The 27,630-nt window shown below is 43.4% G+C and overlaps 1 protein-coding gene across 1 annotated transcript in view; it reads right to left on the bottom strand.

Annotated features, from left to right (window-relative positions):
* Positions 1-27,185, bottom strand: part of LOC310861945 (V-type proton ATPase subunit S1-like) — a gene marked incomplete at both ends in the record, with an annotated part of 34,063 nt that extends 6,878 nt beyond the window's left edge. The window contains 2 exons of the mRNA XM_083769682.1: positions 6,097-6,134; positions 27,001-27,185. Coding sequence (XP_083625808.1) covers positions 6,097-6,134; positions 27,001-27,185 — 223 coding nt within the window. The remainder of the gene's footprint in view (positions 1-6,096; positions 6,135-27,000) is intronic.
* Between the last annotated feature and the right edge of the window lie 445 nt (positions 27,186-27,630).

The following is a 27,630-nucleotide window of genomic DNA, read 5'->3' as shown; positions in this document are numbered from 1 at the left end:
TATTAAACAGAAAATGCATTTTCAGGTCGGGATACCAATTTTATCCAATCGGGATAGAGAACTCAGTCTGGATACAGATTAAAGTGGGATTATAAGTAATGCCACAAAGATAGGGGCGGAGCCAGCAATGGAGTAAGACGTGTGTTGAAGAGCTCCTGCCAGACCCCTTTTAAAAGTATTATTTTACGGTATATTATTTTCACTCCCGGTGTTGAAACAGTTTTAACTAGTTTTAAAACTACTCGAGAGCAAGTCTGAGTGCTTCCAGTGCCTACTACAACTCAGGGGGCATGGTCACATTGGTCACATTATACAACACCCCAGTCATCCTGGTCCAAATTGGGATAATGAGAACTTTTTTCAAACATTGTTTGCTAAATTACCTGATATGTCGACACACTACCTCCTATTGGGGGGGGATTTTAACTCCTGGATTAACCCAGAGTTGGATAGATCATCTGCCAGAACTAGTGTGCCCTCGAGGTCTGCCAAAGTCATTCAGGCTTTTATGAATGAGTTCACTGTCTTAGATCCCTGGCGCTTTTTGAACCCACTTGGTAAACGATACAGCTTCTTTTCCCCTGTTGATCAATCGTACTCCCGTATTGATTATTTTTTGATGGATAACCGATTGGCTCCAATGTTACACTCTTGCAACTATGAAGCAATAGTACTTCGGACCACGCTCCAGTGGTTCTTGAACTGCATTTTCGAGAATATGATAATACACCTCCCCCCTGGCGCCTAAATAGTCGTTTATTGTCCAGTGAAACTTTTGTAAATTTTGTTAATAGCCAAATTGATTTATTTATTTCGATCAATCAGATGCCTGGGATTTCAGCATCCCTACTGTGGGAGACATTAAAGGCATATTTAAGAGGTGAAATAATTTCGTATAGTGCATTTGAGAGTAAATTTAGGAAGCAGCAAATATGTAGTTTGGCTAAACAAATAAGTCAATTGGATAGTAGACATTCCACTAAACCCTCACCTGATCTTTATAAAGAACGTATTTCTCTCCAAGCTAAATTTGACATACTCTCCTCTGCTCACGTAGAGGATTTATTACTTAAATCTAGATCTAATTATTATGAACATGGGCATAAGGCTAGCAAGCTACTGGCTCATCAGTTACGACAGGCCTCTGCCTCCCATCAGATCCCACAAGTTCGAACTCCTGCTGGTGTAACAACAGATCCTAAGCAGATTAACAAACAATTTAAAAAAAATTATACTTCCCTGTATACATCTGAGCAAACCACTGATCCCTCTGCTTATGATAATTTTTTCAATTTATTGGACATAGGCCTACCCAAATTGAGTCCAGAGGTAGCTCGGAAGCTGGATGGGCCGGTCAGTATTGATGAGCTTAGAAGAGCTGCTAGTGGTATGCAAACAGGAAAATGCCCAGGTTTAGATGGTTATCCAGTTGAATTTTATAAGAAGTTTTTTGAGAAATTAGCACCTATTCTAATTGATATGTATACGGAATCATTTAATTCACACAGTTTACCACCATCCCTCACCAGGCTTCAATTTCATTATTATTGAAGAAAGACAAGGACCCCTTATCTTGTTCTAGCTATCGTCCTATTAGCTTGCTATCTGTGGATCTAAAGCTTTTGTCCAAGCTCTTAGCTATGCGCCTTGAATCTGTCCTTCCAACCATAATTTTGCCGGATCAGACAGGGTTTGTTCACAATCGATATTCATTTTTTAATATCAGGCGTCTCTTTAATGTTCTATATAGCCCCGCCCCCTCAGCTAGCCCGGAGGTTGTTATCTCGCTCGACGCAGCCAAAGCGTTTGACCGTGTGGAATGGGGGTACCTCTTTAGTACATTGGAGAAGTTTGGATTTGGGGTCAACTTTGTGTCTTGGGTGAAACTGCTTTATACATCTCCTACTGCATCAGTAAGGACCAATAATACCCGTTCAGCACAATTCCCTCTGTATCGCTCGACCAGGCAGGGCTGTAATTTGAGTCCACTTCTGTTCGATATCGCCATCGAACCGTTGGCTATTGCACTTCGATCAAGCCCTCACATAACGGGTATAGTTAGAAATGGCACTGAGCAGCGAACATCCCTTTATGCAGATGATTTACTTTTGTATATTTCTGACATATCTACGTCCATTCCGGCGATACTTGATATTTTCTCCTCATTTGGCCTCATCTCTGGTTATAAGCTGAATCTCGATAAAAGTGAGTTACTCCCATTAAACGCAGCCGCACGTAATTACCCGCTGAGCAATTTTCCATTTAAAATAGCTCTGAATGGTTTTAAATACCTTGGTATTCAGATTAGAGACAAGTTTGAAGATTTATTCAAATATAATTTTGGTACTTTACTGACTCGTTTCCAGGAAGGTTTTGAACGGTGGTCTCTATTGCCTTTATCTCTTGCTGCACGGGTTAATTGTGTCAAGATGAATTCTCTCCCAAAGTTCTCTTATCTTGTCCAGTGCCTGCCCATTTTTCTCCCCCTCTTTCTTTGATAAAATTGATCGCATGATCTCAGAATTTATTTGGAATAAAAAAGTTCCCAGGATCAGTAAAACATTATTACAAAGACCCAAACCTCAGGGTGGGTTAGCCCTACCTAACTTTAGGTTTTATTACTGGGCAACATTGGCTGATGTTGGAGAAATCACCTTTACGTCCAACATGGATTGAGATGGAATCTTCCTCAGTAAGGCCTGCCTCGTTAACTGCTCTTATTCATACCCCTATTCGTTTTTCTCTTACCCCTTATTGTCTCCACCAGGCCGAAGGCATGGGGGGAGAGTATGTTTTGCACTCCGTCCATCCGTCCGTCCGTCCGTCCGTCCGTCCGTGTGTGTGTGTGTGTGTGTGTCCGTGAGCAGCTAATCTCGGCCACCGTTAACCCGGTCGATGCCAAATTTTGCACACACACTCCCTGGATGCCAACGATGAACCTCTGCCCCAAACTTTCCAGAACGGCCTGTTATAGCGCCACCAGGAGGCCGCTTTGTGCAAAACAAGTTTTTGCACAGTACACCTACAGATTTTGTCCAAACATCACGCAAATTGGTACACAGTCTCTCTAGAGCCATTCAACGAAACCGGTCTTTCAGATTTCTCAGACTCCATCCTGATTGGTTAAGATTGGAGTGCTCAGTTTCAAACAAAATGCTGCAAATCATGAACACATCGCGTGATTTCCGTGAAATTGTGCACCCACATTCCCACTAGTTCACATCTGGCTTTTAGAGCTCCACCAGGAGGCCGAATTTTGTAAAACACATTTTTGGATATTACTCCTCCGGATTTTGTCCAAAAATCCCGCAAATCGTTACACAGTATCTCCATAGTCATGTGCTCAAGACGGATGTGTCAGATATTTAATATTCCATCCTAATTGGCCAACATTGGCTTTCAAATTTTGCAGGATTGGCCTGTTTTGAACAAAAATCACCTCAAATCATGAACGCAGCGTGCAATTTGACGTGAAATCTTTCACGCACTTTCCTACTAGGCTGAGGAATATAGCCCACCCATTTCACATTGGCCTGTTATAGCGCCACCAACAGGTGGATTGTGCATGCGTGCGATCAACACGGATCTGCACCATTTCCCATATTCCATCCTGATTGGCAAAGATTGGAACAAACAAACAAAAAACATGTTTATATTACTCCTAAACATTCCTATCCTCCTGGTGGAGACCTGTGCCCAGAAGGGCACTTTTTCTAGTTCTAAGAATATTATTGTCAAATCCACACTTAAAATTTGGAATCAATTCAGGCGCCACTTTGGTCTACAGGCCCAGTCCTTCCTTGCCCCAATAACAGCAAACCCTTTATTCCATCCATCTTTTAGTGATAATACCTTCTCTTTATGGTCATCACTTGGTATTACAAAGCTCAGTGATCTGTATATTGACAAGGTATTTGCCTCCTTTCAACAGCTGTCTGGGAAATATTCCCTTTCAAATCAACACTTCTTTCGATATCTTCAGATTCGCAGTTTTGTGCGTAGCCTTAACCCTGTATTTCCAAACCTTCCAGAGGCCACTGTGGTTGATTCCTTCTTAACTCCATTGTCGAGCACAAAGGGCCTAATATCGGTTATGTACAATTGTATTTTCTCTTTGCGGCCTATACTTCAATAGAAAATATTAAGAACAGATGGGAAGAGGATTTAGGAGAAGAAATCTCAGATGGTGATTGGGAAGATATTTTACGTCTTGTCCACTCTTCTTCCATTTGTGCGAGGCATGGGCTAATCCAATGCAAAATCATCCATCGTGTGCATTTCACTAAAGTTAGGTTATCCAAAATATATGGTGATATTGATCCCCTGTGTGATAGGTGTCGTTCGGCCCCTGCCACGTATATACATATGTTTTGGTCATGCCCTTCTTTACGTAGGTATTGGACTAAGATCTTTGACACTATGTCGAGTAGTGTTGGGGTACCATTTGAACCAAATGTAATGACAGCTATTTTCGGAATCTCTTCCCCTGATCTGTTCCTGTCAAAATACGAAGCTCACTTGGTGGCCTTTACCACTCTCTTAGCTAGGCGTCTAATTCTGATGAAATGGAAGTCCTCTGCTCCCCCAACCCATCTCCACTGGATTAGAGACGTACTCCACTTTATTAAATTAGAAAAAATTAGATGTACCCTGAGAGGCTCGGTATCCAAATTTGAGGACACATGGGGCCCCTTCCTCGCTCTAGTAAATGACTTGCAGTTTCAAGATATTCCAGATTGAATGGGTTTAATCCTGGATTTGAGCATGCTAGATTCCCGACGTAGCTGGGTTGTTCAGTATATTTATTATTAGGAGCCATGTGTGGATGCACTGCCACGTCCATTGTGTTTTGAAAGGGTGACCAATGACCATGCCATGTTGTCTTGTCTTGTCTTGTCGTATGTTTGTCTTGTTTTTGTTTTAAAACTTGGTTCAGGTTATGTGGTTATCAATGTCGCTTCCATGTTAGCATAGGACTATGCAACTTTTTATTTTATTTATTTTATTTGATGCTGCCACAATATTTTGTGTATGGTGCTCACAACATTTATATATGTACATGTTATTTCTTTGATATGTTCCGTATGGGTGTGTCACATATACTGTCATTTTGTTTGATTTACTGTATACCCTGAGTCTTGAATAAACAAAACAGTGAAAAGTGATAAAATCCTATTTGGATTTAGTCATATTTTAGTCATCTGAAATGTTTTAGTCTTAGTCTAGTTATAGTCGATATCACAAGATTTTAGACGACTGTCTTGCAGTCGATGTTGACTAAAATGTGTTTTGGCAGGCCTTGATGCCGTCGTAGGTAATGGCTGATTTTACACCATGGTTGCACTCTGAAAATAGCAGATCTTGTAGATCTGCTATTCAAAGATCTTCTATAAATCATGGCTCATCATGTGCGGAGGAAGCGTGAACAATGGGAGGTGTTTGTCAAAGCAGTCCCACTGTCACAGTGAGCAGGCCAGCGTTGCAGTGATCATGGCAGGCCTCTCTTCCTGCGTCACGGCCAGTGGTGGAAAGTAACTAAGTACACTTACTCAAGTACAGTATTGAGGTGTTCGTACCTTACTCGAGTATGTCATATTTTCAGTACTTTTAGTTCCACTCCACTACATATCAGAGGCAAATATTGTACTTTTACTGCACAAAAATAACTTGACAACTTTAGTTACTAGTTTACTTTTGTAGATTTGGATTATTAATATTACAAAACATTAACCACTTCCCCTATATACATCTCGACCATTTGAAAATAGCTGATTTACAAGCTCATAATGTGTCGCGATGTGACACATTGTGAGCTTGTAGATCTGTTTGAAATGGGACATGCTGCATGAAGAGTACTTTCTACTTTTGGTACTTTAAGTACATTTTGATACCAATACCTTTGTATTTAGAGTTTAGAGTTATTAAGATCCCCATTATCTGGTGCAAAGCAACAGCTAATCTTCCTGGGGTCCACACAGAACATAAAAAATTACATTCGAATGATAGGAATGACATTAAAGATAAATATGGCAGTATTGATACTTTTACTTAGGTAAAACAACTGGTGGTCACAGCACATGTTGGTGGAACACTTACTGGCTGTGATTCTGGTCGCCCGTCGGGCGTTCTCTCTGCTGTGGAAACAATGACAAAGAACAACAACACTTAATTTAGTCCACTATCAGTTTTCATGTTGACAGCAAATTATGATTAAAATAGTCTTAAGTCTTAGTCTTTTGAATAACACACTGCTTAGTTTTAGTCTTGTTTTAGTCATCTGAAATTGTCTTATTCTAGTCTTAGTCGACTAAATATTAAAATATTAGTAGTCTTAGTCTTTTAGCCAACAAAGGGGATCCTTGCAAATAAAATTAAAATATTTAGTACTAGTTGGACTCCTAACAAGCCACAGTGTCGTAGGAAACCAGTGTCATACATAATGGATACAACCTGAGACATGACATTCAGCAATTGGGTCTTATGATCAAAATTATAATGGTGTGCAAAATAGAAAATCAAACCTTTTCCACAGACAAGACCAAGTCTTTCCACCCGACATGCAACAAACTGTGACAACTCGGTGTGGAGTCACCTTTAGGCACACTGAGGACTTGGATTAACAGTCTGCAGAGAAACACTGAACTCTGTGAACAAGTCCTTAACAAACTGCTGCGTACTGTAAATGGAATGGCTGGTTCATATTCTCTGAGGTTCATTCAGTCTACAGTAGTATATGTACAGTTAGAAGTGCAGCAGTACAGTCACCCATAATAAAAGCACAGGCATTCTTCTTTTGCAACATGTTTCGACGGGGACAGAGTGTACGAGTTGGCTCTCACGGGCACGGCATGGTCAGGGACCGCCCTGCTAAATTCTCTGTTGTATGACGGTGTTGCGGTTTTAATCTCACCTACCCTGTGAAATACCATATATTATACATTATACCCCCTAGATCTAAATCTACAAATGATATGCAGTAAAGTTTCAGTATCAGAAATGATTATTTTTATTTTTAACTTTTAATCACATTCAAATAATTAATTTTCAGAATCTACAGATCATGCATAATAATTACAGAATGAATAAATCTGAACCCCCCCCACCCACGCATCCCTTTTCCCCTCACTGAATATGTTTCTTTTCCCTTTTTACCTCCTTTTTTTATAGAAGTGTATATTTTTACGTCTCTAAATGTTTTGATGAATTGAACAAGCTACAATGACTAAAATTAAGACTAAATATACTGACAATTTTGTCAACAAAAATAAACTAGACAAACATTTTAGGAGGTAGAGAAGAGAAGAGAGGAGAAGAGAGGAGAAGAGATCCAGTAGAACTAAAAGTTATTTCATGCTTCTAACAAGCAGCTTCTACAAGCTTCTACATAACAAGCTCACAATGTGTCACATTGTGAGCTTGTAGATCTGCTATTTTAAGAGTGCAACCAAGTGTAAAATCTGGCATTACGTCAAAATACATTTAAATCGACAAACAACTGTAGATTTAGTCGACTAAAAGCTTATACTTAATCGACTAAAAGTAGACTAACACTAAAATATTTAAGATGACTAAAATCTGACTAAAACTAAATGGATTATTATTATTAATTTTATATAAAAAAAAACTTTAAAGAATATGACAACTAAATCAAACATTTGCTGTCAAAATCAACACACTAGGCAAGACGCGTCATGACAAGGCAAGGCCGACATAGCACCAGGAAGGTGGCCTACAGTACAGTACTATAGCCACTCTCTTCCATCATGTGTCATGTCCTCCAGTCCATCCTGTTCTCATCCCATCTAAAAGCCTTGGACAAGTAGCCTTGGACTCCTGGTGGCTAATCCTAGCCCCATCCATTTAACTGTCTAATCACAGCCTGCGTAAATCTCTGCCAATGGGCTTAGTGAGCGGAGCTGCTACCGGCCCGTCTTCCTCCTCGTTGTTGTGATGCTTCAGCGTTTTGCTCTACACAGCGGGGGGGGGGAGGGGGTTGTCCTTGGAGATCTGCGTTGGTTTGACCACCACATGCAGCCTGTTATAATAAGCTTAGAGAGAGTACAGGCCAGCGCCAAACAAAACTAAGACCTGTGGGACCGGGCGGTGGGTGGGTGGGTGTGGGAACAAGAAGGTAAGACATGACGTTGGTCCCTGTGGGACCGGGCGGTGGGTGTGGGGACAAGACGGTAAGACATGACCTTGGTTCCTGTGGTACCGGGCGGTGGGTGGGTGGGTGTGGGAACAAGAAGATAAGACATGGCGTTGGTCCATCGCTTGTTGTGCGTGTACCCGGTATAGAGGCCGATCGATGCCAGGTGTTTAGGTCTGTTGCTGATAGTGATTTTTACCTAGGCTATAATTATTAGGTCAAAAAGTTTTTTTTTTTCCTATTACATAAAGGAAAAAAAAAAAACAACACAAACAATACTATATTATGCGTGTGCTGTGCATAATGTACAACGCTCCCCTGATGTTAACCTTCAGTATATATTGAGTTAAAATGTTCATAGAAAAAACTATTGTGGTGCTCATTATGTTGTGTAGTTAAGAATTCTGAATCTCAACAAAAGTCAGTGGTGTCTACAAATTGACAAGAAAGAGACAGTGGTGTCTATACATATTGACAAGAAAGAGACAATGGTGTCTTTTGTTGAGATTGTGAATTCTTAACTCCCCTGATTCCCCATGCATTTTTAAACGAATCCAGTGACGTTTTGCCCCCCTGGGTGTGATGCTGGAAGGGTTATGTCGGAGGGACTTAACCCTTCAATCCGACCCTTGAGGCTGAGTGCCAGGCAGAGGACCACTGGCATCTTATTTTTATAGTCTTTGGAATGACCCGGGTGTGCTCCACCCGGGTCATATAAGTCACATAAGGAAAGTGTTGTTTTCATCAGGCATGACGATAACGTAAATGTCTACGTCAATGGCCCTTTCTTCAGGACTAATAGGCCTACCATACAAAAACAAAACTGACGCTGACGAGCTAAAACAGCTCTCTTTGATGACAAAAATATGACAAGACGTCAGAGACGAAGACTTCTTATAATTGTTAGGGGGGAAGTGGGGAACGTTTTTTTTTCGTTGGGTACTTTCATTTACAGTTTGCTAATAAACACAGTACGATTTCAGCACCATAACAGTAGTAGATGATCAACAGTAAAGTAATAAGTCTACCTGGCAGGTTAAAACAAAAGCCACCAGATTAGCATTTGAATGCCTGAACTGCGAATGTAAAAGAGGACAGGCAACACCCACCCCCTGGGCAGTTAGGACAAAAGGGGACAGGCAACACCCACCCCCTGGACAGTTAGGACAAAAGGGGACAGGCAACACCCACCCCCTGGACAGTTAGGACAAAAGGGGACAGGCAACACCCACCCCCTGGACAGTTAGGACAAAAGGGGACAGGCAACACCCACCCCCTGGACAGTTAGGACAAAAGGGGACAAGCAACACCCACCCCCTGGACAGTTAGGACAAAAGGGGACAGGCAACACCCACCCCCTGGACAGTTAGGACAAAAGGGGACAGGCAACACCCACCCCCTGGACAGTTAGGACAAAAGGGGACAGGCAACACCCACCCCCTGGACAGTTAGGACAAAAGGGGACAAGCAACACCCACCCCCTGGACAGTTAGGACAAAAGGGGACAAGCAACACCCACCCCCTGGACAGTTAGGACAAAAGGGGACAGGCAACACCCACCCCCTGGACAGTTAGGACAAAAGGGGACAGGCAACACCCACCCCCTGGACAGTTAGGACAAAAGGGGACAGGCAACACCCACCCCCTGGACAGTTAGGACAAAAGGGGACAAGCAACACCCACCCCCTGGACAGTTAGGACAAAAGGGGACAGGCAACACCCACCCCCTGGACAGTTAGGACAAAAGGGGACAGGCAACACCCACCCCCTGGACAGTTAGGACAAAAGGGGACAGGCAACACCCACCCCCTGGACAGTTAGGACAAAAGGGGACAGGCAACACCCACCCCCTGGACAGTTAGGACAAAAGGGGACAGGCAACACCCACCCCCTGGACAGTTAGGACAAAAGGGGACAGGCAACACCAAACCCACCGGACAGTCAGGACACCAAAGTTTGACCAAATGGGGGAGGTTAGCTCAGGGGGGCTAATTTGTGCTTACAAATTCTTCAAGACCAGCAGCCCCCACATACATGACGTCAATGCGAGACGTGTGTGTGTGTGTGTGTGTGTGTGTGTGTGTGTGTGTGTGTGTGTGTGTGTGTGTGTGTGTGTGTGTGTGTGTGTGTGTGTGTGTGTGTGTGTGTGTGTGACTGTGTGTGTGTGTGTGTGTGTGTGTGTGTGTGTGTTTTCGTTGACGAGATGGACGAGGATAGACGAAAATGTTAGTGAGTTGACTAACAAAGTTTCAAAATGCATGAAAATGATACGCCTGTGCATGCAAAAAATATCAGAAATGCTGCTGCTACTACTGCTGCATCCTGTCCTTGTTGGACACGCCCATCACCATGCACACACACACACACACACACACACACACACACACACACACACACACACACACACACACACACACACACACACACACACACACACACACACACACACACACACACACACACACACACACACACACACACACACACACACACACACACACACACACAGTTGACCATGATGGCGGTGCTCGCAGCATCAATGGGGCTTGGTGGTCGGAGAAAACGACAGGATTTGTGGGTATAGATATAATAGGCGTGCCAGCAGTGGTGTGGGAGCAGTTATGTACCAGTCTGGTGCAGTGGTTCTCAATCAGTGTCCCGGGGACCACCTGTGTGGTCCCTGAGTGGGTTCCTCATCAGTTACTTTTGAATGATGGAGAGTTTGTAAGTACCAAATGGAAACCTTAGATCTTTAACTCTTAAAATGAGACCAAACGGACCCTTTTGGGTCCATTTGGATTAATTTCACGCTCTCAAAAGTAAAATTATTGTTAAACATCTGCATTACTTAATTTACAATAAGTCTACACAATTTGTAGAAGAATTGTTATTTTTATCAATGTTTGCCCGTTATCTCTCCTATGGTACCACATCAATACAGCATGGAATTGTGCAGTGGACATCTTATCCAAGACAACAACAAAAAAAGACAGAAGAAAAAGGTTGTAAACCACTGCTGTACATTTTGCACCCATGGGCAACGTTGTACAGTATCGTTCCGTGCCAGGCAAGCCAACTTGGCAGATGGATTGGGATTATAGTGGACCGCTGCCAGGTGATCCGAGGGCAGTGGCACTGGGATGAAGAGCTTAAAGTCATGATGTCATGATGCCATACAGATCTCACGGCGCTCCTGAATATTGAACATTGATGATAATGTAAATATTAAGATCCTAAATATTGGGATTGACGTCATGTGACAAAATTGCCAGTAGTATAGGGCTGCAACTATCAATTAAACCAAGGCACTCTTCAGGTGGAAAAAAGTTAAAAAGCCTATATTGAAGTGGCTAGTTCCTAATAGAAGTTACAAACTGGGATAACCAGTTAACTTCTATTAGCAACTTCAATAAAGGCTTTTTAACCTCTTTTCCCCAGAAGAGTGCCTTGGTTTCTTTGTCCTTATAGTTGCTAGTATTCTATTGATTACTTCTCTTGATGAATCAAATAACAATAATTTTGAAATTTTGATACATATAAACAAATTGATTAACCACGTAAGCATTATTTTATTTTACAACGGATACTCTAACATTGACATACAACAATTACAATGGCTATTGCATGGGTGGGGCATGCATATAGTTGCATATAGAATGTCCAAATTCAAAATGTTCGTGATTTCTTTGTAAATTAAGGCCCTACCTGTCATACTACAGCGTTACACAAAAGTATCAACAGTATCAGATCTAGGCTACAAGCTTGAAACGTGACGCGAAGCAACCCTTTTCGAGCTTGTAGATCTGCTACTTTTGCTATTTCTGAATTTGAATCCTGAAATGTTAATGGACATATGAGGTTTCCACCTGACAAAGATGATATTGCATGGTTCCATCCTGAGTAGGGGCACTGGCCTTGTTTTATTTTTTATTCTTTTTAATTAAAATGAAATTAGTGATTTTTTCTTTAAAATAATCAACTAAATTGATCAGTTCAATTAACAGTTGCCGTTCTATACGTTCTTGTTTAATATGACCTCAGTGCATTGTATAGTATTTCTAATCCATTTTCTTCTGTGTGCAATTGACCAATTAATCAAATGCAGTGGTTCAAGGTTAAAGCTTCATCGTGTGATTACTGTGATACACAATGGGCCGTGGCCCGCACTGATAAACCAGGGCAATTATGATTAAGCCATTTGTGTTCCAAAACAAGTCTGCCCTTACCCTCCCCCCACTGCATGCGGTATCTGTCTCTCCCCATGTCCCCATCATACCCGTCTGTCAATCTGTCTCTCCACATGTCCCCATCATACCTGTCTGTCAATCTGTCTCTTCCCATGTCCCCATCATACCCGTCTGTCAATCTGTCTCTCCCCATGTCCCCATCATACCCGTCTGTCAATCTGTCTCTCCCCATGTCCCCATCATACCTGTCTGTCAATCTGTCTCTCCCCATGTCCCCATCATACCCGTCTGTCAATCTGTCTCTCCCCATGTCCCCATCATACCTGTCTGTCAATCTGTCTCTTCCCATGTCCCCATCATACCTGTCTGTCAATCTGTCTCTCCCCATGTCCCCATCACACCTGTCTGTCAATCTGTCTCTCCCCATGTCCCCATCATACCTGTCTGTCAATCTGTCTCTCCCCATGTCCCCATCATACCTGTCTGTCAATCTGTCTCTCCCCATGTCCCCATCACACCTGTCTGTCAATATGTCACTCCCCATGTCCCCATCATACCTGTCTGTCAATCTGTCTCTCCCCATGTCCCCATCATCCCTGTCTGTCAATCTGTCTCTCCCCATGTCCCCATCATACCTGTCTGTCAATCTGTCTCTCCCCATGTCCCCATCATCCCTGTCTGTCAATCTGTCTCTCCCCATGTCCCCATCATACCTGTCTGTCAATCTGTCTCTCCCCATGTCCCCATCATACCCGTCTGTCAATCTGTCTCTCCCCATGTCCCCATCATACCCGTCTGTCAATCTGTCTCTCCCCATGTCCCCATCATACCCGTCTGTCAATCTGTCTCTCCCCATGTCCCCATCACACCTGTCTGTCAATCTGTCTCTCCCCATGTCCCCATCATCCCTGTCTGTCAATCTGTCTCTCCCCATGTCCCCATCATCCCTGTCTGTCAATCTGTCTCTCCCCATGTCCCCATCATCCCCGTCTGTCAATCTCAAATCATCAGTGGTGGAAACAGTACTCATGGTTTTTAGTTAAGTAAAAGTATAAATACTACAATATAGAAATACTCTGTTACATATAAAAGTCCGGGATTCAAAATTTCCCAGAGTAAAAGTATGAGTATCAAAATGTACTTAAAGTACGTACCAAAAGTAAAAGTAGTCATTATACAGAATGTCCCATATTTCAAGTCGCATATTTATGTCGCATCATAGATCGGCTATTTTCAAATGGCCGAAATTAAGTGGTTAATGTTTTGTAATAATAATCAAAATCTAGCTAGAAACTTTTAGCCTGTAATGACATGCCCAATATAGGCGTAGATTATTAGCTATTATTACCTATTTGTTAAAATATGTGTTAAATACAGTAGCTCTATATTGTGATCGTAAGCATCGCTAATTATTGAGTGCTTGTTTAGTCACCCTGTCTCTGCAGCTCTGTAGGAAGCAAAAAATACATGTTCAGGTGGGATTACCAAGTTTGTTCAATCAAGAGTGATAACTCATACAGCATAGGACAAATAAGTGAAACAGGTAGTGATGACAAAGAAATGAGCAATTCATTTTAACTGGAACACTATAAATTTGAAGTTGAGGATGCACAATATATCAAAAATTGTTCATCATCGTTGGGATGCCCGCTGTCCTAGTGGTCCAGTTGTATGCCCAGGGCTTAAAGCAAAAAAAAACACTGAATTATTTTGCAAATCTGCACTGATCTCATTAAATGACCCCTATGAAATCCTCAGGACTGAAATCAGTCCCCAGGACTGAGAACTTTAAGCCCTGTAGTATGCCACATAATAGGCTCTGGCCTATTATGTGGCATTGCGTGTTCAAGTCCCGTTCATGACAACCTTTGCTGTATGTCCAGTAAATAGGTTTTCAATGTAATGGGTCCCGGGATGCACAGGTGGTCATTCAAATGAGTCCCAAAAAATTCATATGAGTCCCAAAAAAAATCATTGGTGCAACTCCGTGTGGGGGTTCGTGGGGTGGGGGGGGGGCACTTGGCCTTTAGTGTGGTCAGCTTTTTGAGGGCACAAGGCCAAGTGCCAGGGCATGAAGGCCATCGATTAAAACAATGATTTTAAGTCCCCTTAGCTTAAAGGTTAAGGATGATTACATTTTTATTTATTTAAAGCCGAACATTGGTTCAGAATAGTGCTTCTTAAATAAATAATCACAGCTTTAAATAACAAAATATAAGTAGCTACTGTTGTAAAATATTGTAAACATGTCTGTAACATGGGGTCCCAGTGCAGAGATGAAAATCATAATGAAATGGCTTATAGGACCCTGTCACCCTATAGGCTAATTCATATACATTTAATTTGGGGGTCCTTGAAATTAAAATGGCTGAGATCACTGGGTTTTTCCCGCAGTTAGTTGAATTATATCGATTCGCAGTTTTAGGATCGAACCAACGTCCGATGCAGACGCTATTTTGACCGATCCAGACACACGTGCATCGATGTAGTCGCATCGTTAATGTTAAAATCGATTATCGATTCATATCGATAATTTTGACACCACTAGTTTATATCCATGAAGACGAGTCACATTGGTCTTAACACACGGGCTCTGTGTGATAATAATCCTGAATCACCGCGCCAGCCGGTCCGAGTGTCAGTGAGTGAGAGCTGTCAGTGCGTGCATGCGTGCATGGAGCGGAGGAGGAGGGAGGAGGCAAAATAATCAAACCATGGCAAATGGCAACACAACTACAATACAGACTACAATACATACAAGTCTGAGCGAGATGTTTGGGGAAGGTTACCGTAATGACTGGAAAATTGTGCAGAGGAAAAACGGTAAAATGAACTGCTGTGGGCCGCGCCGGTCAGAGTACCCGTGGACGCTGAGGTTGATGGTGTAATGCGTCCCAAAACTATAAAGTGCGTTTTGGGACGCAAAACGCACCCTAGTTACATCACTGTACTGTATGTCTCTCCCCTTCTCTCTCCCTCTTTCCTGTCTGTCTTACTGTAACTATCAATATAGGCACAAAAGCCTAAAACAAATCTTAAAAATTGTTCATCATCGCAATATCAACATGCAGTCATGCACAATATACATATTGCAAAAGCAATACACAGTAGCGTTATAGGTAAAGGATGTCTCTATTGGGATTAGCAAGACATGTTTTAAGGGTGAGCAGTGAGAAACTGTATTGCTAAAGACCAATTCATACCCCGGTTTTAGGTGATAAGGCCACCTTATCACCTGTGGTAAGTAAAAACAGAGAGCAGTGCTGGGGTGAGTGGTGAGGGGCATATCACCGCGCTGTGAAGTCATGTTGTAGTTTTCGGTGGTCAACTACCATATCACCTAAAACTGGAATATGAATAGGCCTTTTGGTGTGTTTATTCATTGTCAATAGCAGCTGTGGCCGCAATGTTTTGCCTCTCTTACTTCTACGAAATAACAATAGGGAACAATGCACAAAAACCAATTTCAGCCTGTGTGTGTGTGTGTGTGTCTGTCTATGTTAGCAGCGAACCAAAGGCAGAAAGACTTCAATATACTTCAATATCAGATTTTCTTATCATATATTCATAACAATATTCTTCATTCAACAATGTTATCACATAGCCTACATATCAATTTAAAGAGTGGGAGAGACAGGGAGACACCATAGCAATGATTACTATCACAATATAGAGCTTTGACTCTTTCACACACCCAAAAAAAAGACAGACGTTTTGTTTTAACCAAAAAGGATCACTTTAACCAAAAAGGACCACATATTCTCACATCGAGCTAATCTTAATGTATCCGCCATTCCATAGATTCCGTAAAGGACAGCCAAGCTCCATGTTGCTCTAATCCATCATAGCAACAGTGGAGTTCATTAATTTCCCATCAAGGATCCAGTCATTCAATGTCAATACTGGCTCAGGCTTTGACTTTGACTTGACAGTGGTTCAGAACCTCAGAACACCTAGAGACAGGCAGGCCCTGGGGGAAAGGCCTAGTTTATATTCCATCGGCCGGGTTCAATTCTGTAAAGACAAATAGAGTGGTGCCATTTTCTTAACCAAAGATGGAGTGCTGTGATTTTTGTACTTTATCTGTTTTGTATGCGTCTATGGATTTAACATTACTCTAATATAGCCTGAGGTGTGGTTATAATATTAAAATATGTCTTCCCTGCGTATTTTTGGTTTCATCGCAACCCGATTATCATACGACTGTGGGCAAGGTTAAATTCAGGTGGGTGGTGCTAAGGTCATAACCAGGCATAGGCTACTTAATGAACTGGTGGGTGTGGCCACATAAAATCACTTTATGTACACGTTTTAGTATAATCAGTTATTGTGACCGCACGTCGCATTTACTGTGAAATCGTACATTTATGTCCGTCAGTCAGTCAGTCAGTCCCTCAAAATCCCCATACATGGGAAAGCCCCCATATATGGTGCCCAGGTCTCGTGACATCACATGACATCAACAGGGATGGAGGTCATAGTTAAGGTGACCTGCTGTCGCAGTTAAGCACATATATGGAGACCCCTGATGTCATCAATATTGGCCAGCAACACTACATCTGACCTCAAAACTCAAACTCTTAGATCTCCATATGGATATGTCATACTCTGTTCTGACATTCCATATGTTGATCCTTCCCCATCCATCCTTCCTCTTCGATGTCTCCCTTTTAACTTGTACCTGTCTATTCAAACTCTAGACAGGCCTGCCCCAAAGTTATTAGTGCAGGCGCGCCTGGCAGCCGGCGAAAACCTATTCTCAACAGGCCCGAAAATGAAGGCCTGGCCCTACCTGGCCTCTCATCAAACCCTGTACACTCAATGTCCTCGCTACCACCCTCCACCCTTAGATCTCCATATGGAGCTGACCTGTTGTGACATTCCATGTTGATCTAACCTCACCAATCCTGTATACTCAAGACATGCTCCTTATGGCCAGTACAGAATTAATTCCATGTTGATCTGACCCCCCATGCCAAAGCGCCAGCACTCACCCAGCAGTATGCTGTCAACGAGGCGGATGCGACCTCGCCCTTTAGGCCAGGGTCGCATCTCACCCTCAGGCGTCTTACTGGTACTATAGAACCTGATGATCATGTTTTAGGAAGGGGGGAATGAAAAAGAAAGCCCCTGTATACTTTGGTTGTTATAAGAGCCACGGCCCAGGCCATTCTTACTTATTTCTACATTACAATATTGATACTCAAGCGAAATCCATGCATGGCGGTGATGTTGCACACCGTTGTACGACGGCATAATTAAATGTACGCTACGGGGCCTTTCCGAAGGAAATCAAATTAATGTGAATTAAGGCTCAGTCGACTAAACACGGGAGAGACTAATTAAAGAGATAATGATGGCTAGATGTCGACGTCTGGGGATGGTTACTCATCAGCCGAGGTGCTGCACTATCATAGACGCGCCAACGCCAGACGGATGATACAGACAGACAGGGCACGGCCTAGACATGAAGGTGCACAAAGTACAAAAGTATAGTAGACCTGTATCAAAATGTAGGTACTCATTATGCAGAATGTCCCGTTTCAAATCTATGAAGGATGTAGAGCCTTCGTCCTACTCCTCTCGCCCAACACTCCCCTGTGTAGACGCCTGACAAAGGCATGTGTTTGGTCCGACAGGCATCAGTCCGACACCCTACCCAAAACCCAAACCCTAAACCTAACCTCACAAGAAGCCACAGGTTAGGTTTAACCTGCCACGCATGTTGGGGGCCACGGGCGAGTTTTAACCCACCACCGCTTTGTTGTATAGGGCCACACATGTCGGGAGCGACGGTGCTGTCAAACTAATGCCTAACCAGCAGGTCCAGCATGCACCCCATGCAGACAAAGCCTGTGTTGCACCACGGTGGATTCGAACCCACAATCTCCATGTTGGTGGGCAATTAGACATAGTGAGGACCATGCAGTTTCCTGGAGAAAGTTTCAGGTTGGTGTTAGGGTTAGGCATTAGGGGTTATGTTTAGGGTTAGGATTTGGTTTGATTTAGTTAAACTGGCCACCATGAAATGACATAATCCTAAATCCATACCAAGCGGGTTTGTTGCATTCAATTAAATTAAACCAGGGTGTGTGTGTGTGTGTGTGTGTGTGTGTGTGTGTGCGTGATTGAGTCAGTGTGACAGAGCTTGAGCGGTGCCTTTGGCAGCTGGCAGTTGTGACTGAGACATCACTATTGTGACAGCCAGTGCCTTCACCCCTTAAAGGGATAGTTCACGAAAACAAAAAAGGACTTAAGTTTCTATCAATTACACGCCCAATGAAACCTTGAACTCATGGATTATTTTGTTGTTTTTTGTCGCATTACTAAGCCAAGCTAATTCAATTGGCTCGTGTTTGGGTGAGGGAAGCATTTTGTCACTGCACAACGTGCACGTATACTCCTATTAGCGGGGAGTGTTGGGCAGGAGGAGTAAGACGGATGCTCTATACAGTATGTCCTCTCGGTGGGGGCTCCTCACTGGCAGGTGAGCCAGTAGGATACGACAGCAGTGAAAACGCACGGAAATGTGTGTGCTGAGGAATTAAGTAATTAGGGAGTTTAAGATTTGTATTACAAAACATGCATTAACCAGCCTATATAATTTACATTTAAGTCATTTGAAAATAACCAATATACATGAAGCTCACAGTAGATCTATTTTCAAAAGATTTCTATACAAACTTGAAATGGGACATTCTGCATAATGAGTTTTGGTATACTTCATAAGTACCTTTGCACTTTTACTCAAATGTTGAATTCCGGGACATTTAATTACAACAGAGTATTTCTACATCACAGTATTGACACTTTTACTTTAAGTACAGAACGTGAGTACTGAGTAGGTACTATTGCACCACTGCTCCAGGCAGGCAGGCAGCCCGGAAAATGGCACTACTGTAATGTTTATGTATGTTTTGTTCCAATCCACACATGTCTCGTCCCATCATGCATACAGCATCCCCCCCGTGCACCTGCCCAGGTCGCAGCTGGCTGAAAGAGGCCAGATGAGCTTGTGTACTGTATAAGACTGTGTTCGTGTGTGCGCTCGCGCGTGCGCTCGCGCGTGCGTGTGCGAGCACTAACTAGACAGCCCAGGCCGTTTGTTCCTCTGCCAGTTTTTCGCGAGGTCAGCAACCCGGGACCGCTGTGATGCGGACGGTCCCCGTCCCGCCATTGGCTCAGCCAGGTCACACGGCGGTGCCTGATGGGTGCTGAACCAGACCCTTTATATAAGCCAAGCCATGCCAGGAGCACTCCTCGTCTCACCACGCTGTCTCAGACGGTCTGTATCGTTATACTTGTGAGAACATTGACATTTTAGGCAGACGCATAATTTCAGAAATAAATGGGCGTGGCAAAGCATAAGTTACCACTTAAGCCCCACTTATAAAATAGCGAAAATAGTTTATCTGCAAGCTCTCAACGCATCGCTTGGCTGCGCGTTGAGAGCTTGTAGATAAACTATCGCCACTATTTGTTTAGGGGCGAAAATGTTTGAAAATGATCCTATGACAATCCCAAAATAGGGTTGCCACATTGAAAGTGGTTAATTATTTAATGGTTGCACACAATCAAATAAAGCACCTGTCATATGTAGATGGATGGGCAATGATTGCGATGCAAACAGATTAATCTGCAAAAACAATTCAGAATTGGGGATAATATAAAGAAAGTAACTGAATTTGAGGTTAAATGTGAACACTATAGAATAGGAGGTGGAAATTGCCATCCTCTGGTGCCCCAAACGATGCCCCTGATTTTAGGACAGCGTTGGAATTTGCTGAAATTAGCCAAAAAATAGAACAAATAGAAATAGAACTCTAATCCTAACACCTGGGGTAAACAGTAATCCTAAACCTGAATCTTTTTCTAATAAAATGTGGTACAGGTATAGTAAGTACACACACGTGTGCACCCACACATGCAAACACGTGTGAAGTCAAAACCACAAAGAATGTAGCTCAAAAATGAAATATTGAAGCTTCGACTCTCTCTCTGTGTGTGTGTGTGTGTGTGTGTGTGTGTGTGTGTGTGTGTGTGTGTGTGTGTGTGTGTGTGTGTGTGTGTGTGTGTGATTCTGAGCACTGAAATGAACACTGAGAGGGTTTATCAGTGCAGAGAGAAGGTGTGGTTGTCTGCTCTCCTAACTAGTAAACAACTTCAAGGCTTCTTCTCTGCCTCTGCCGGCCCGCTACACTCCCATCTGAGGCGGTATAGCGTGGCATTGGTCTGACCTCCTGTTATAGTCCGAACATTACTAACACTATCCCAAACCCTAACCTTACCCTAACCTCACAGGAAGCGACGGCTGATGAGTAACCCGCAGCACGGGTGATTAAATTGTAACCCACAGCACAGGTCGGACTAACGGGAGGTCTGACTTAAGGGCAGTCCCCTCTGAGACTAGGGCGACACGACCTCAAGTACCGAGGTACCTCGACGTTACGCACTCATCCCCTGGGTCGTGGACGTTTTTCTCTATGGAGAATAACATGGGGTCATCTTAAAATCGTCTCATATAAGAATTGTGGTCCAAAATTAAAGAAACTGTGGGAGTAAAGGGAGGTGGCTCTGTATCGTTTACGTCACTCACTATTTGATACAGTCCGTTTCTCGCAGAAATGTACCTTTATGTAACACCTGTTTTTGTAGTAACGTACTCTTCTTGAACAGTAAAAACATGCACTAATCTACGTGTCCCGCACCGGACCGTTAGGATTCGAACCACGTAGAAAACCGTTTCCCGCACGCTTTGTGTTAACGGGGAACAAGTAGCATGTGTAAATTACGTCAGACTTCGGTGCTCTGTATCACCATTATTTTAAAACCTTTGCCTCGATTATGGATTATCATAATGTTTATAATGAAAATAACAGATTTACAATCTCACAATGCGTCACAATGCAATGCGTTGTGAGCTTGTAGATTGGCTATTTTCACTATTTCTTTCACGCTACAGTTGGACAAGAAAAATCGATTTAGTCGAATATTAGAATTGTTCTGTGTTGATTCGTTGATTAAAAACAAAAATTCACAAAAACTGTGTCTCAATTAATTGATGAACCTAGGTTATTGATTCAACTTTTCGCTTTCGATATAGTTTCGGTTAATTTCCCAGCCCTACTGTCATCTCTAATTTATGTCGTACGACAAAGTATGTGCCTGTGCCTAGATGCAAGTTGGGAACTTACCAGTATGCAATACCCGTTGTCATAGCCCCGTTTTAACCGCCTGTCTTTGCCCCTATTGATGCCGTAGTCAAGTGTATACGGAGATCTCTGTGTCTGAAGAGTGCTAACTGACTGTGAAAAGTGGACTGGTTAAGTAATCAAATGGCAGGTGTGGGGTTGCCATGGCAATCAATTGGCTGAGGCAGAGGCTGGGAATTCTACAGGTGAGAGGACTTAGGCTCATTAGGTCCACTGGCAGAGCCTGACCAGAGCCTTTTGTGGTGCATTTATTGTATGATTTACAAAACTTTGCACACACATCACACATCAATAATATGAGGTAAATAAATGAATTAAATTGATGGACAATTACAAACAGGACAAAACAATCCCCTACCCTCTTCCCTCCCACTTGGAACTTTGACTCCTGAGTCATTCAAACCGGGACAAGACAACACTTATCCATATCACGATATTATGATATCCAAAATCCCAGCGATATCTAGCCTCTGGTTATATTGCCCTAATAAGGCCTGTAGATGCTTTTTATCTATGGTTTTACAGCGGTCAAACGATACATTGACACCTGACTGCCCAATTAGAGAATTGCTTCTCCTTCTGATTGACACTGACAGTTGGCTTCACACTGCTGTCAAATGTTTTGTCCTAGAGCTACAAGTTATCCATGTGGCACTAGCCCAAGCCCCCAGGGAGGCTCTCCAGCGTTGAAGCGCTGAGCCCTACTGGTCAGAGCTGAGAATGCAGGCGGGCCCGTGGATTTAGCATGAGGAAACCCCATGCAGCTCGGGTTTAACATTGAGCACTTAGACACATAGACCGTTCTTCCGGGTGCTTCAAAATGCCACTGAGCAAATTCCATCAAAATTAATAGTAGGGGGCAGGGCAGTCCGCCCTCTATAATTTATAACTATGAACTATATAGCCAGTACAACCTGAGCTTGTAGGTCGGGTGGGTGTGTCAGTAGTTAGTTACATTCATAACAGCTGCTAGTAATTCTGAGGCCACACTGAAATACCTCACCATAGACAATGATGGAGGGGCGCCGCTTGGCAAACAGAGTACTCTGTCTTCTCTCCTAAGCTTGACAAATAAAATCTGCCACAACAAAAGTCCCTTTGGCAAAACATATCTCAATTTTTCCCCCCCACAGATAGAAGACATCTCAGATCCAAATATTGTACTTTTAACTTTAGTTTTACTTTGTAGATTTTGATTATCATTACAAAACATACATTAACCACTTCAGCCATATGTATACATGTTGGCCATTTAAAAATAGCCGATGTACAAGCATCTTAAACCAAGGGTGCTTGAAATCAACCCATTAAAAACGGGAAAGCATCTCTGTCATTTTAGACTTTAGTGTTGCTATAAATAGCTCAGATATACAAAGCTCGTACATCTGCTATTTTGGAACATTGTAGAAAAGTCTTGAAGGTGTTGTAGAGAACTACTGATTCAGATGGCATTTGTAGAATCGACCTCAGGTCGTTATACGCATTTAAAAAAAGGCTGATATAGAGACTGATTTAGTGCATACACCAACAGCCATCCAGCCACACATTTATCTATGTTTACATGTCCGCCCGCATCTTCAGCCACCAGATAAGTTGCAGGGCCTACAACCGTCCGCGGCCACAGAGGCCATTAATATCTGCCTCGCAATAGTGATGCGATATTTCTCTTTGCATCATAGCCCATATTGAATTCCCAGAAGCCATGCTGCAGATAATATTTCACAGAGTCGCTGGGAATGCGGTTCAACTACTATTTCAAAGTAGAGAGTTAGTTTAACAATCTGCATTCCTTCTTTTCTCTTTTTTTGCAGCTAAAATGTTAGTACAAAAAAGGAATATATACTGTATACTAATAATATTTTACATCACAATTATACCCATTACATTAACTTGCAAAACAAAAGTAAACAAAAGTAAATTTCCTTATTTGATGTCTATATTTGATGTAACTATAGACATGTTGATTTTGTGGTCCTAATAAGTAGCTGGCCTACAATAATTAAATAAATAAAGAAATCTAGTTTTGACCTCAATGGGTCAAAACTTTTTATAAATGGGTGATTTTCTACAGGATCTATTTACACTTTCTCATTCCCCTCTCCCCCTGCCCCCCTCTCTCTCTCTCTGTAATTAGCAGGCAACAGTGCAACCCTATCTCTCTCTCTCTCTGTTTCTGGCACAACAGCACCACTTTTGCCCCTACTGGTACTCTAAACATAGTCACATAGTCACAGTCACATTAGGACGGATATTGCTGTTCCTTGGAGTGGTTGCACCACTCAAAAACATTAGACTAATTTGTTGATAGGTGACGTGTTGAGTTTCAACTCAAATAGCAACTAGTTGTAATTTGTACACTCTTTATCAATCATGGCAAATGTATCAAATTGACTTTCACTACAATTTTACCGGGTAAACATGACTTTTTGTTTTTCCTTCTCTTTTTTATTACAAACTCATCTTTACAGCCAAGCTTTCTTATAGTGGTCACCCTCTATTAGAAAGTCACAACTATTTTTAAATCTTATTTTTAGGGTCAAGTTCTTATCAAAGGTATTTGGATCAACGACAGGTCGTTCGGCCAAGGAGAAACGGAAAGCGCAAGCACAGCGTGGCCGTATCAAATTGGTATTATTGGACTTGATGTGTGTGGTTTCTGGCTTATAGCCTTATTGGTCCTGGACAGGAAGGAAAGCAAGGCAAAGGGCATGCATGCAATACCTCTGACCAGATATTTGTCACAGATACGGTAGTACTATATGTGTGACTCAATACCTTTGCTACGCTCTATAGCTAAAACACTCTCCTGCTCCACTCTGTGGCATCATGCAGCGAGCAACGTCCATCTAATGGCACCGTCCCTTTGTGTTGCTTCTATATCCGTCTGACGTTACAGCACTCCACACTCACAGACAGTACCAGGAATCTCCAATGAAAAGGCTTCTCGAAATGAAAGACAAGTGCTTACATAACCGTGTATTCAGAGAGAAAGAGAGAGAGACACACAGAGACAGAACTGAGACTGGATCAGTGTGGACCCCCTGGGGACCTGAAGCTGTTACGTACAGAGTTACGTGACAGTGAGTTTGATCAAGAGAATAAGACCAATATTTAACCACACATACAGTTCAGGGTTGTGGGGGACCCATAACTACAGTATATGTTTTTTTTGCATTGACAATTCTCCAAAGGTGTAGCTTCAAAGGTGTAACCGCCCCTTGGAAATAAATCTTCCAAACTGACGTTCTAGACTAATATCTACGCAGTGATATTAGTCTGGCCATGCCAGGCGAACAGAGAGAGAGCTAGATCAAATCTACCTGCGTTCTGCACACCGAGATTGACAAAGAACAACACCTCGAGAGTTTGGATAAGGATGGTATTCATCACCATGTCAACTCTCGAAAATGTGTCCAGCTGATAATGTTGCACTTGTCACACAAACAAGTGAGACAACTGTGACTTCTGTCTTTCCCACTGACCACTTAATCCCTACATGACTTAGTCAATTGACTGGAGTTGCCCAGGGATCTATACTAGGCCCCCCCCTTTTTTTCTGCTGTACATAGGCCTTTTCTAAATCAAAATAAATATAAAATGTTCTCCGCCAGAACAGTGATGCTATGGTTTAAAGCAGTGGTTCTCAACCAGTGGTCCCCAGCTAATGATGATGGAGAGTTGGTAACCAAATGGACCCTTATCGATCGCCTTGAGAGCGTAATATTAAACCAAATGGACGCTTGCCGGTCCATTTGGTTTCATTTTACGCTTTTACAAGTGTAAACATTATTGTTAAACATCCACATTACTTAATTTACAAGAAGTCTACGCAATTAGAGAATGTAGGATAATTGTTATTTTGATCAACTTTTGTTTGTTGTCTCTCTATATGGTACCACATCAATACAGCATGGAATTGTAGACAAAATATATGTTTCTTGGGTCTAAGAGGCTAAATGGTGGTCTCTACTGGTCTGTGACTCAAATAAATAACAGACCTTGATATGAAAAAGGTGTGAAAACCACTACAAATGATGTGGATCTGCATCACAATCTCACAAAAGCTGTAGATTGTTTCCCCTAGTATCTCACAACAAGCAACAGAAATATTCATGTCGACGTCTACTGTGGCAATGAAATAATTCAGTATGTACTGTACTGTATACAGCAACGTATCGCGGTGGCCACGAGGCAGGCTGTGTATACTGTAGCGTTTAAATGGCGTTTATGCTGCTGTTGAAATGTCACAGATTGTTCCCTCGCAGTGCGAGGCGCTGCTGCTCGTGTAAGCGTGCCTCTCTCATTGTTTTGGCACCACATGTAATATCGCTGTCGTCTGTGTCCGTCCGTCCGCAGCCAAGCAGGCATTAGCCTCGACACAAAGAGGGGCCTGCTGCTGGCTCTACTGCTTATCTCTCCCTCCCCTCCAACAGTGGTGTGTGTGCGTGTGCGTGTGCGTGTGTGTGTGTGTGTGTGTGTGTGTGTGCCCCCCTGGGTTTTTTGGGGCGCTGAATATTTCATCCAGATTTGACCTGCATGGGGACTCCAACTGCATGTGCATTATGCAGACATGCACGGCCGGGTAGAATTCCCTTCTCCTACCTCACTGTCTACCTCTCTCTCTCTCTCTCTCTCTCTCTCTCTGACTGCATCAGTAAACAGAGCCCAGTAGACCATCCCTGCCTGATGCATTCTCTCTCTTCTCCTCTCCCCTGATCTCCCCCTCTTCTGCTCTATATACTCTCCTCCCCTGTCCCATCCTTGTTTACCTACTCCCATTGCTGCTGCTGCTCCCCTCTTCTCCCCGGTCTCCTTCCCCTCGCTCCTGTACAGGCCTCCAGTGTCCCCAGCTTAATTTAGCTCCCCTCCTGCCTGCCTGCCTGCCTGCCTGGCTGCCAGACCAGCACGGTAGCGCACACGGAGACAAATAAACAGCCTCAACGCGTGATCGATGAGCAGCGTCTGATGCAGGAGGGTACGATGGGGCCGAGACACAAACATAGGCTTTGCAGGGCAGCAGCGTTTTTTTTCCTGCTACGCCAACACTGTGTTATTCTGCTGCTGGGGTGTGTGTGCGCGCGTGTGTGTGTGTGTGTGCGTGTGTGTCTATGTCTGCGGCTTTGTGATCCACCCCAAAGAGAGAGAGTAGGTATAGGTAGGTAGAGCCGAGTCGGGGAGACAAAAGAATACACACCCCCGCCCCCCCCCCCCCCCCCCCCCCCCCCCAAAAATAAAAGACGAAGGGAGGAGAGAACGAACAAACAACCGAACAACAGACAGACCCCATGCAGGCAGCCGGTACAGAGCACATCAGCATCCTGCATGCTTCTGACCAGACCCCCCCCAATCACCCCCTCCTCTGTTTCACAGGCATATATAGGAGAAGAGGAGAGAGAGAGAGAGAGAGAGAGAGAGAGAGACACAGAGATATTGCGGGTTCCTTCCTCTATACCTTCTGTCTATGATTTCGGGCACTCCGTCATAGCGGTAGGGGGTGAGTCCGGGCAGCGCCTCGTCCGTGTCCTCCTGGTCATAGTCTTCGGAGGAGGAGGAGGAGGAGAGGGAGAGACCGGGCCGGGACAGCGAGCCCAGGAGGAGGAGGAGGGAGACGAGGAGGAATGCGTGTGCGGCCGCCATGGAGACAATGAGAGGAGACTGCTGCTGCTCCAGCTCTCCTGCTCTTCATAATCTGCTTCTGGAGCCGTTGCACACACAGCGAACCCTCCCACCCCCCATCCACCCCCCCTCACCGGCTCCAAGGGTCTAGGAGCTGAGTGGCGGAGGCCGCCAGCCAATCACGCCGCTTCAGAGCGGATCAAGCGTGCGTCACACACACTGCACCCCTCCCTCCATCTTCCTCTCTCTCTCTCTCTCTCTCTCTCTCTCTCTCTCCCTCTCAATGCTCACCCTCCCACATATACACTACTGTGCTCTCTATCTTCCATCTCTCTCCCACTCTCTCTGTCTCTTTATCTCGCTCCCTCTTTCACACACACACACACACACACACACACACACACACACACACACACACACACACACACACACACACACACACACACACACACACACACACACACAC

Source organism: Protomyctophum parallelum (assembly GCF_964188405.1).
Source record: "Protomyctophum parallelum genome assembly, chromosome: 7".
In the NCBI taxonomy this organism is placed as follows: domain Eukaryota; kingdom Metazoa; phylum Chordata; class Actinopteri; order Myctophiformes; family Myctophidae; genus Protomyctophum; species Protomyctophum parallelum.
Note: the sequence above shows the minus strand (reverse complement) of the source record. Positions and strands in the feature narration are given on the sequence as shown.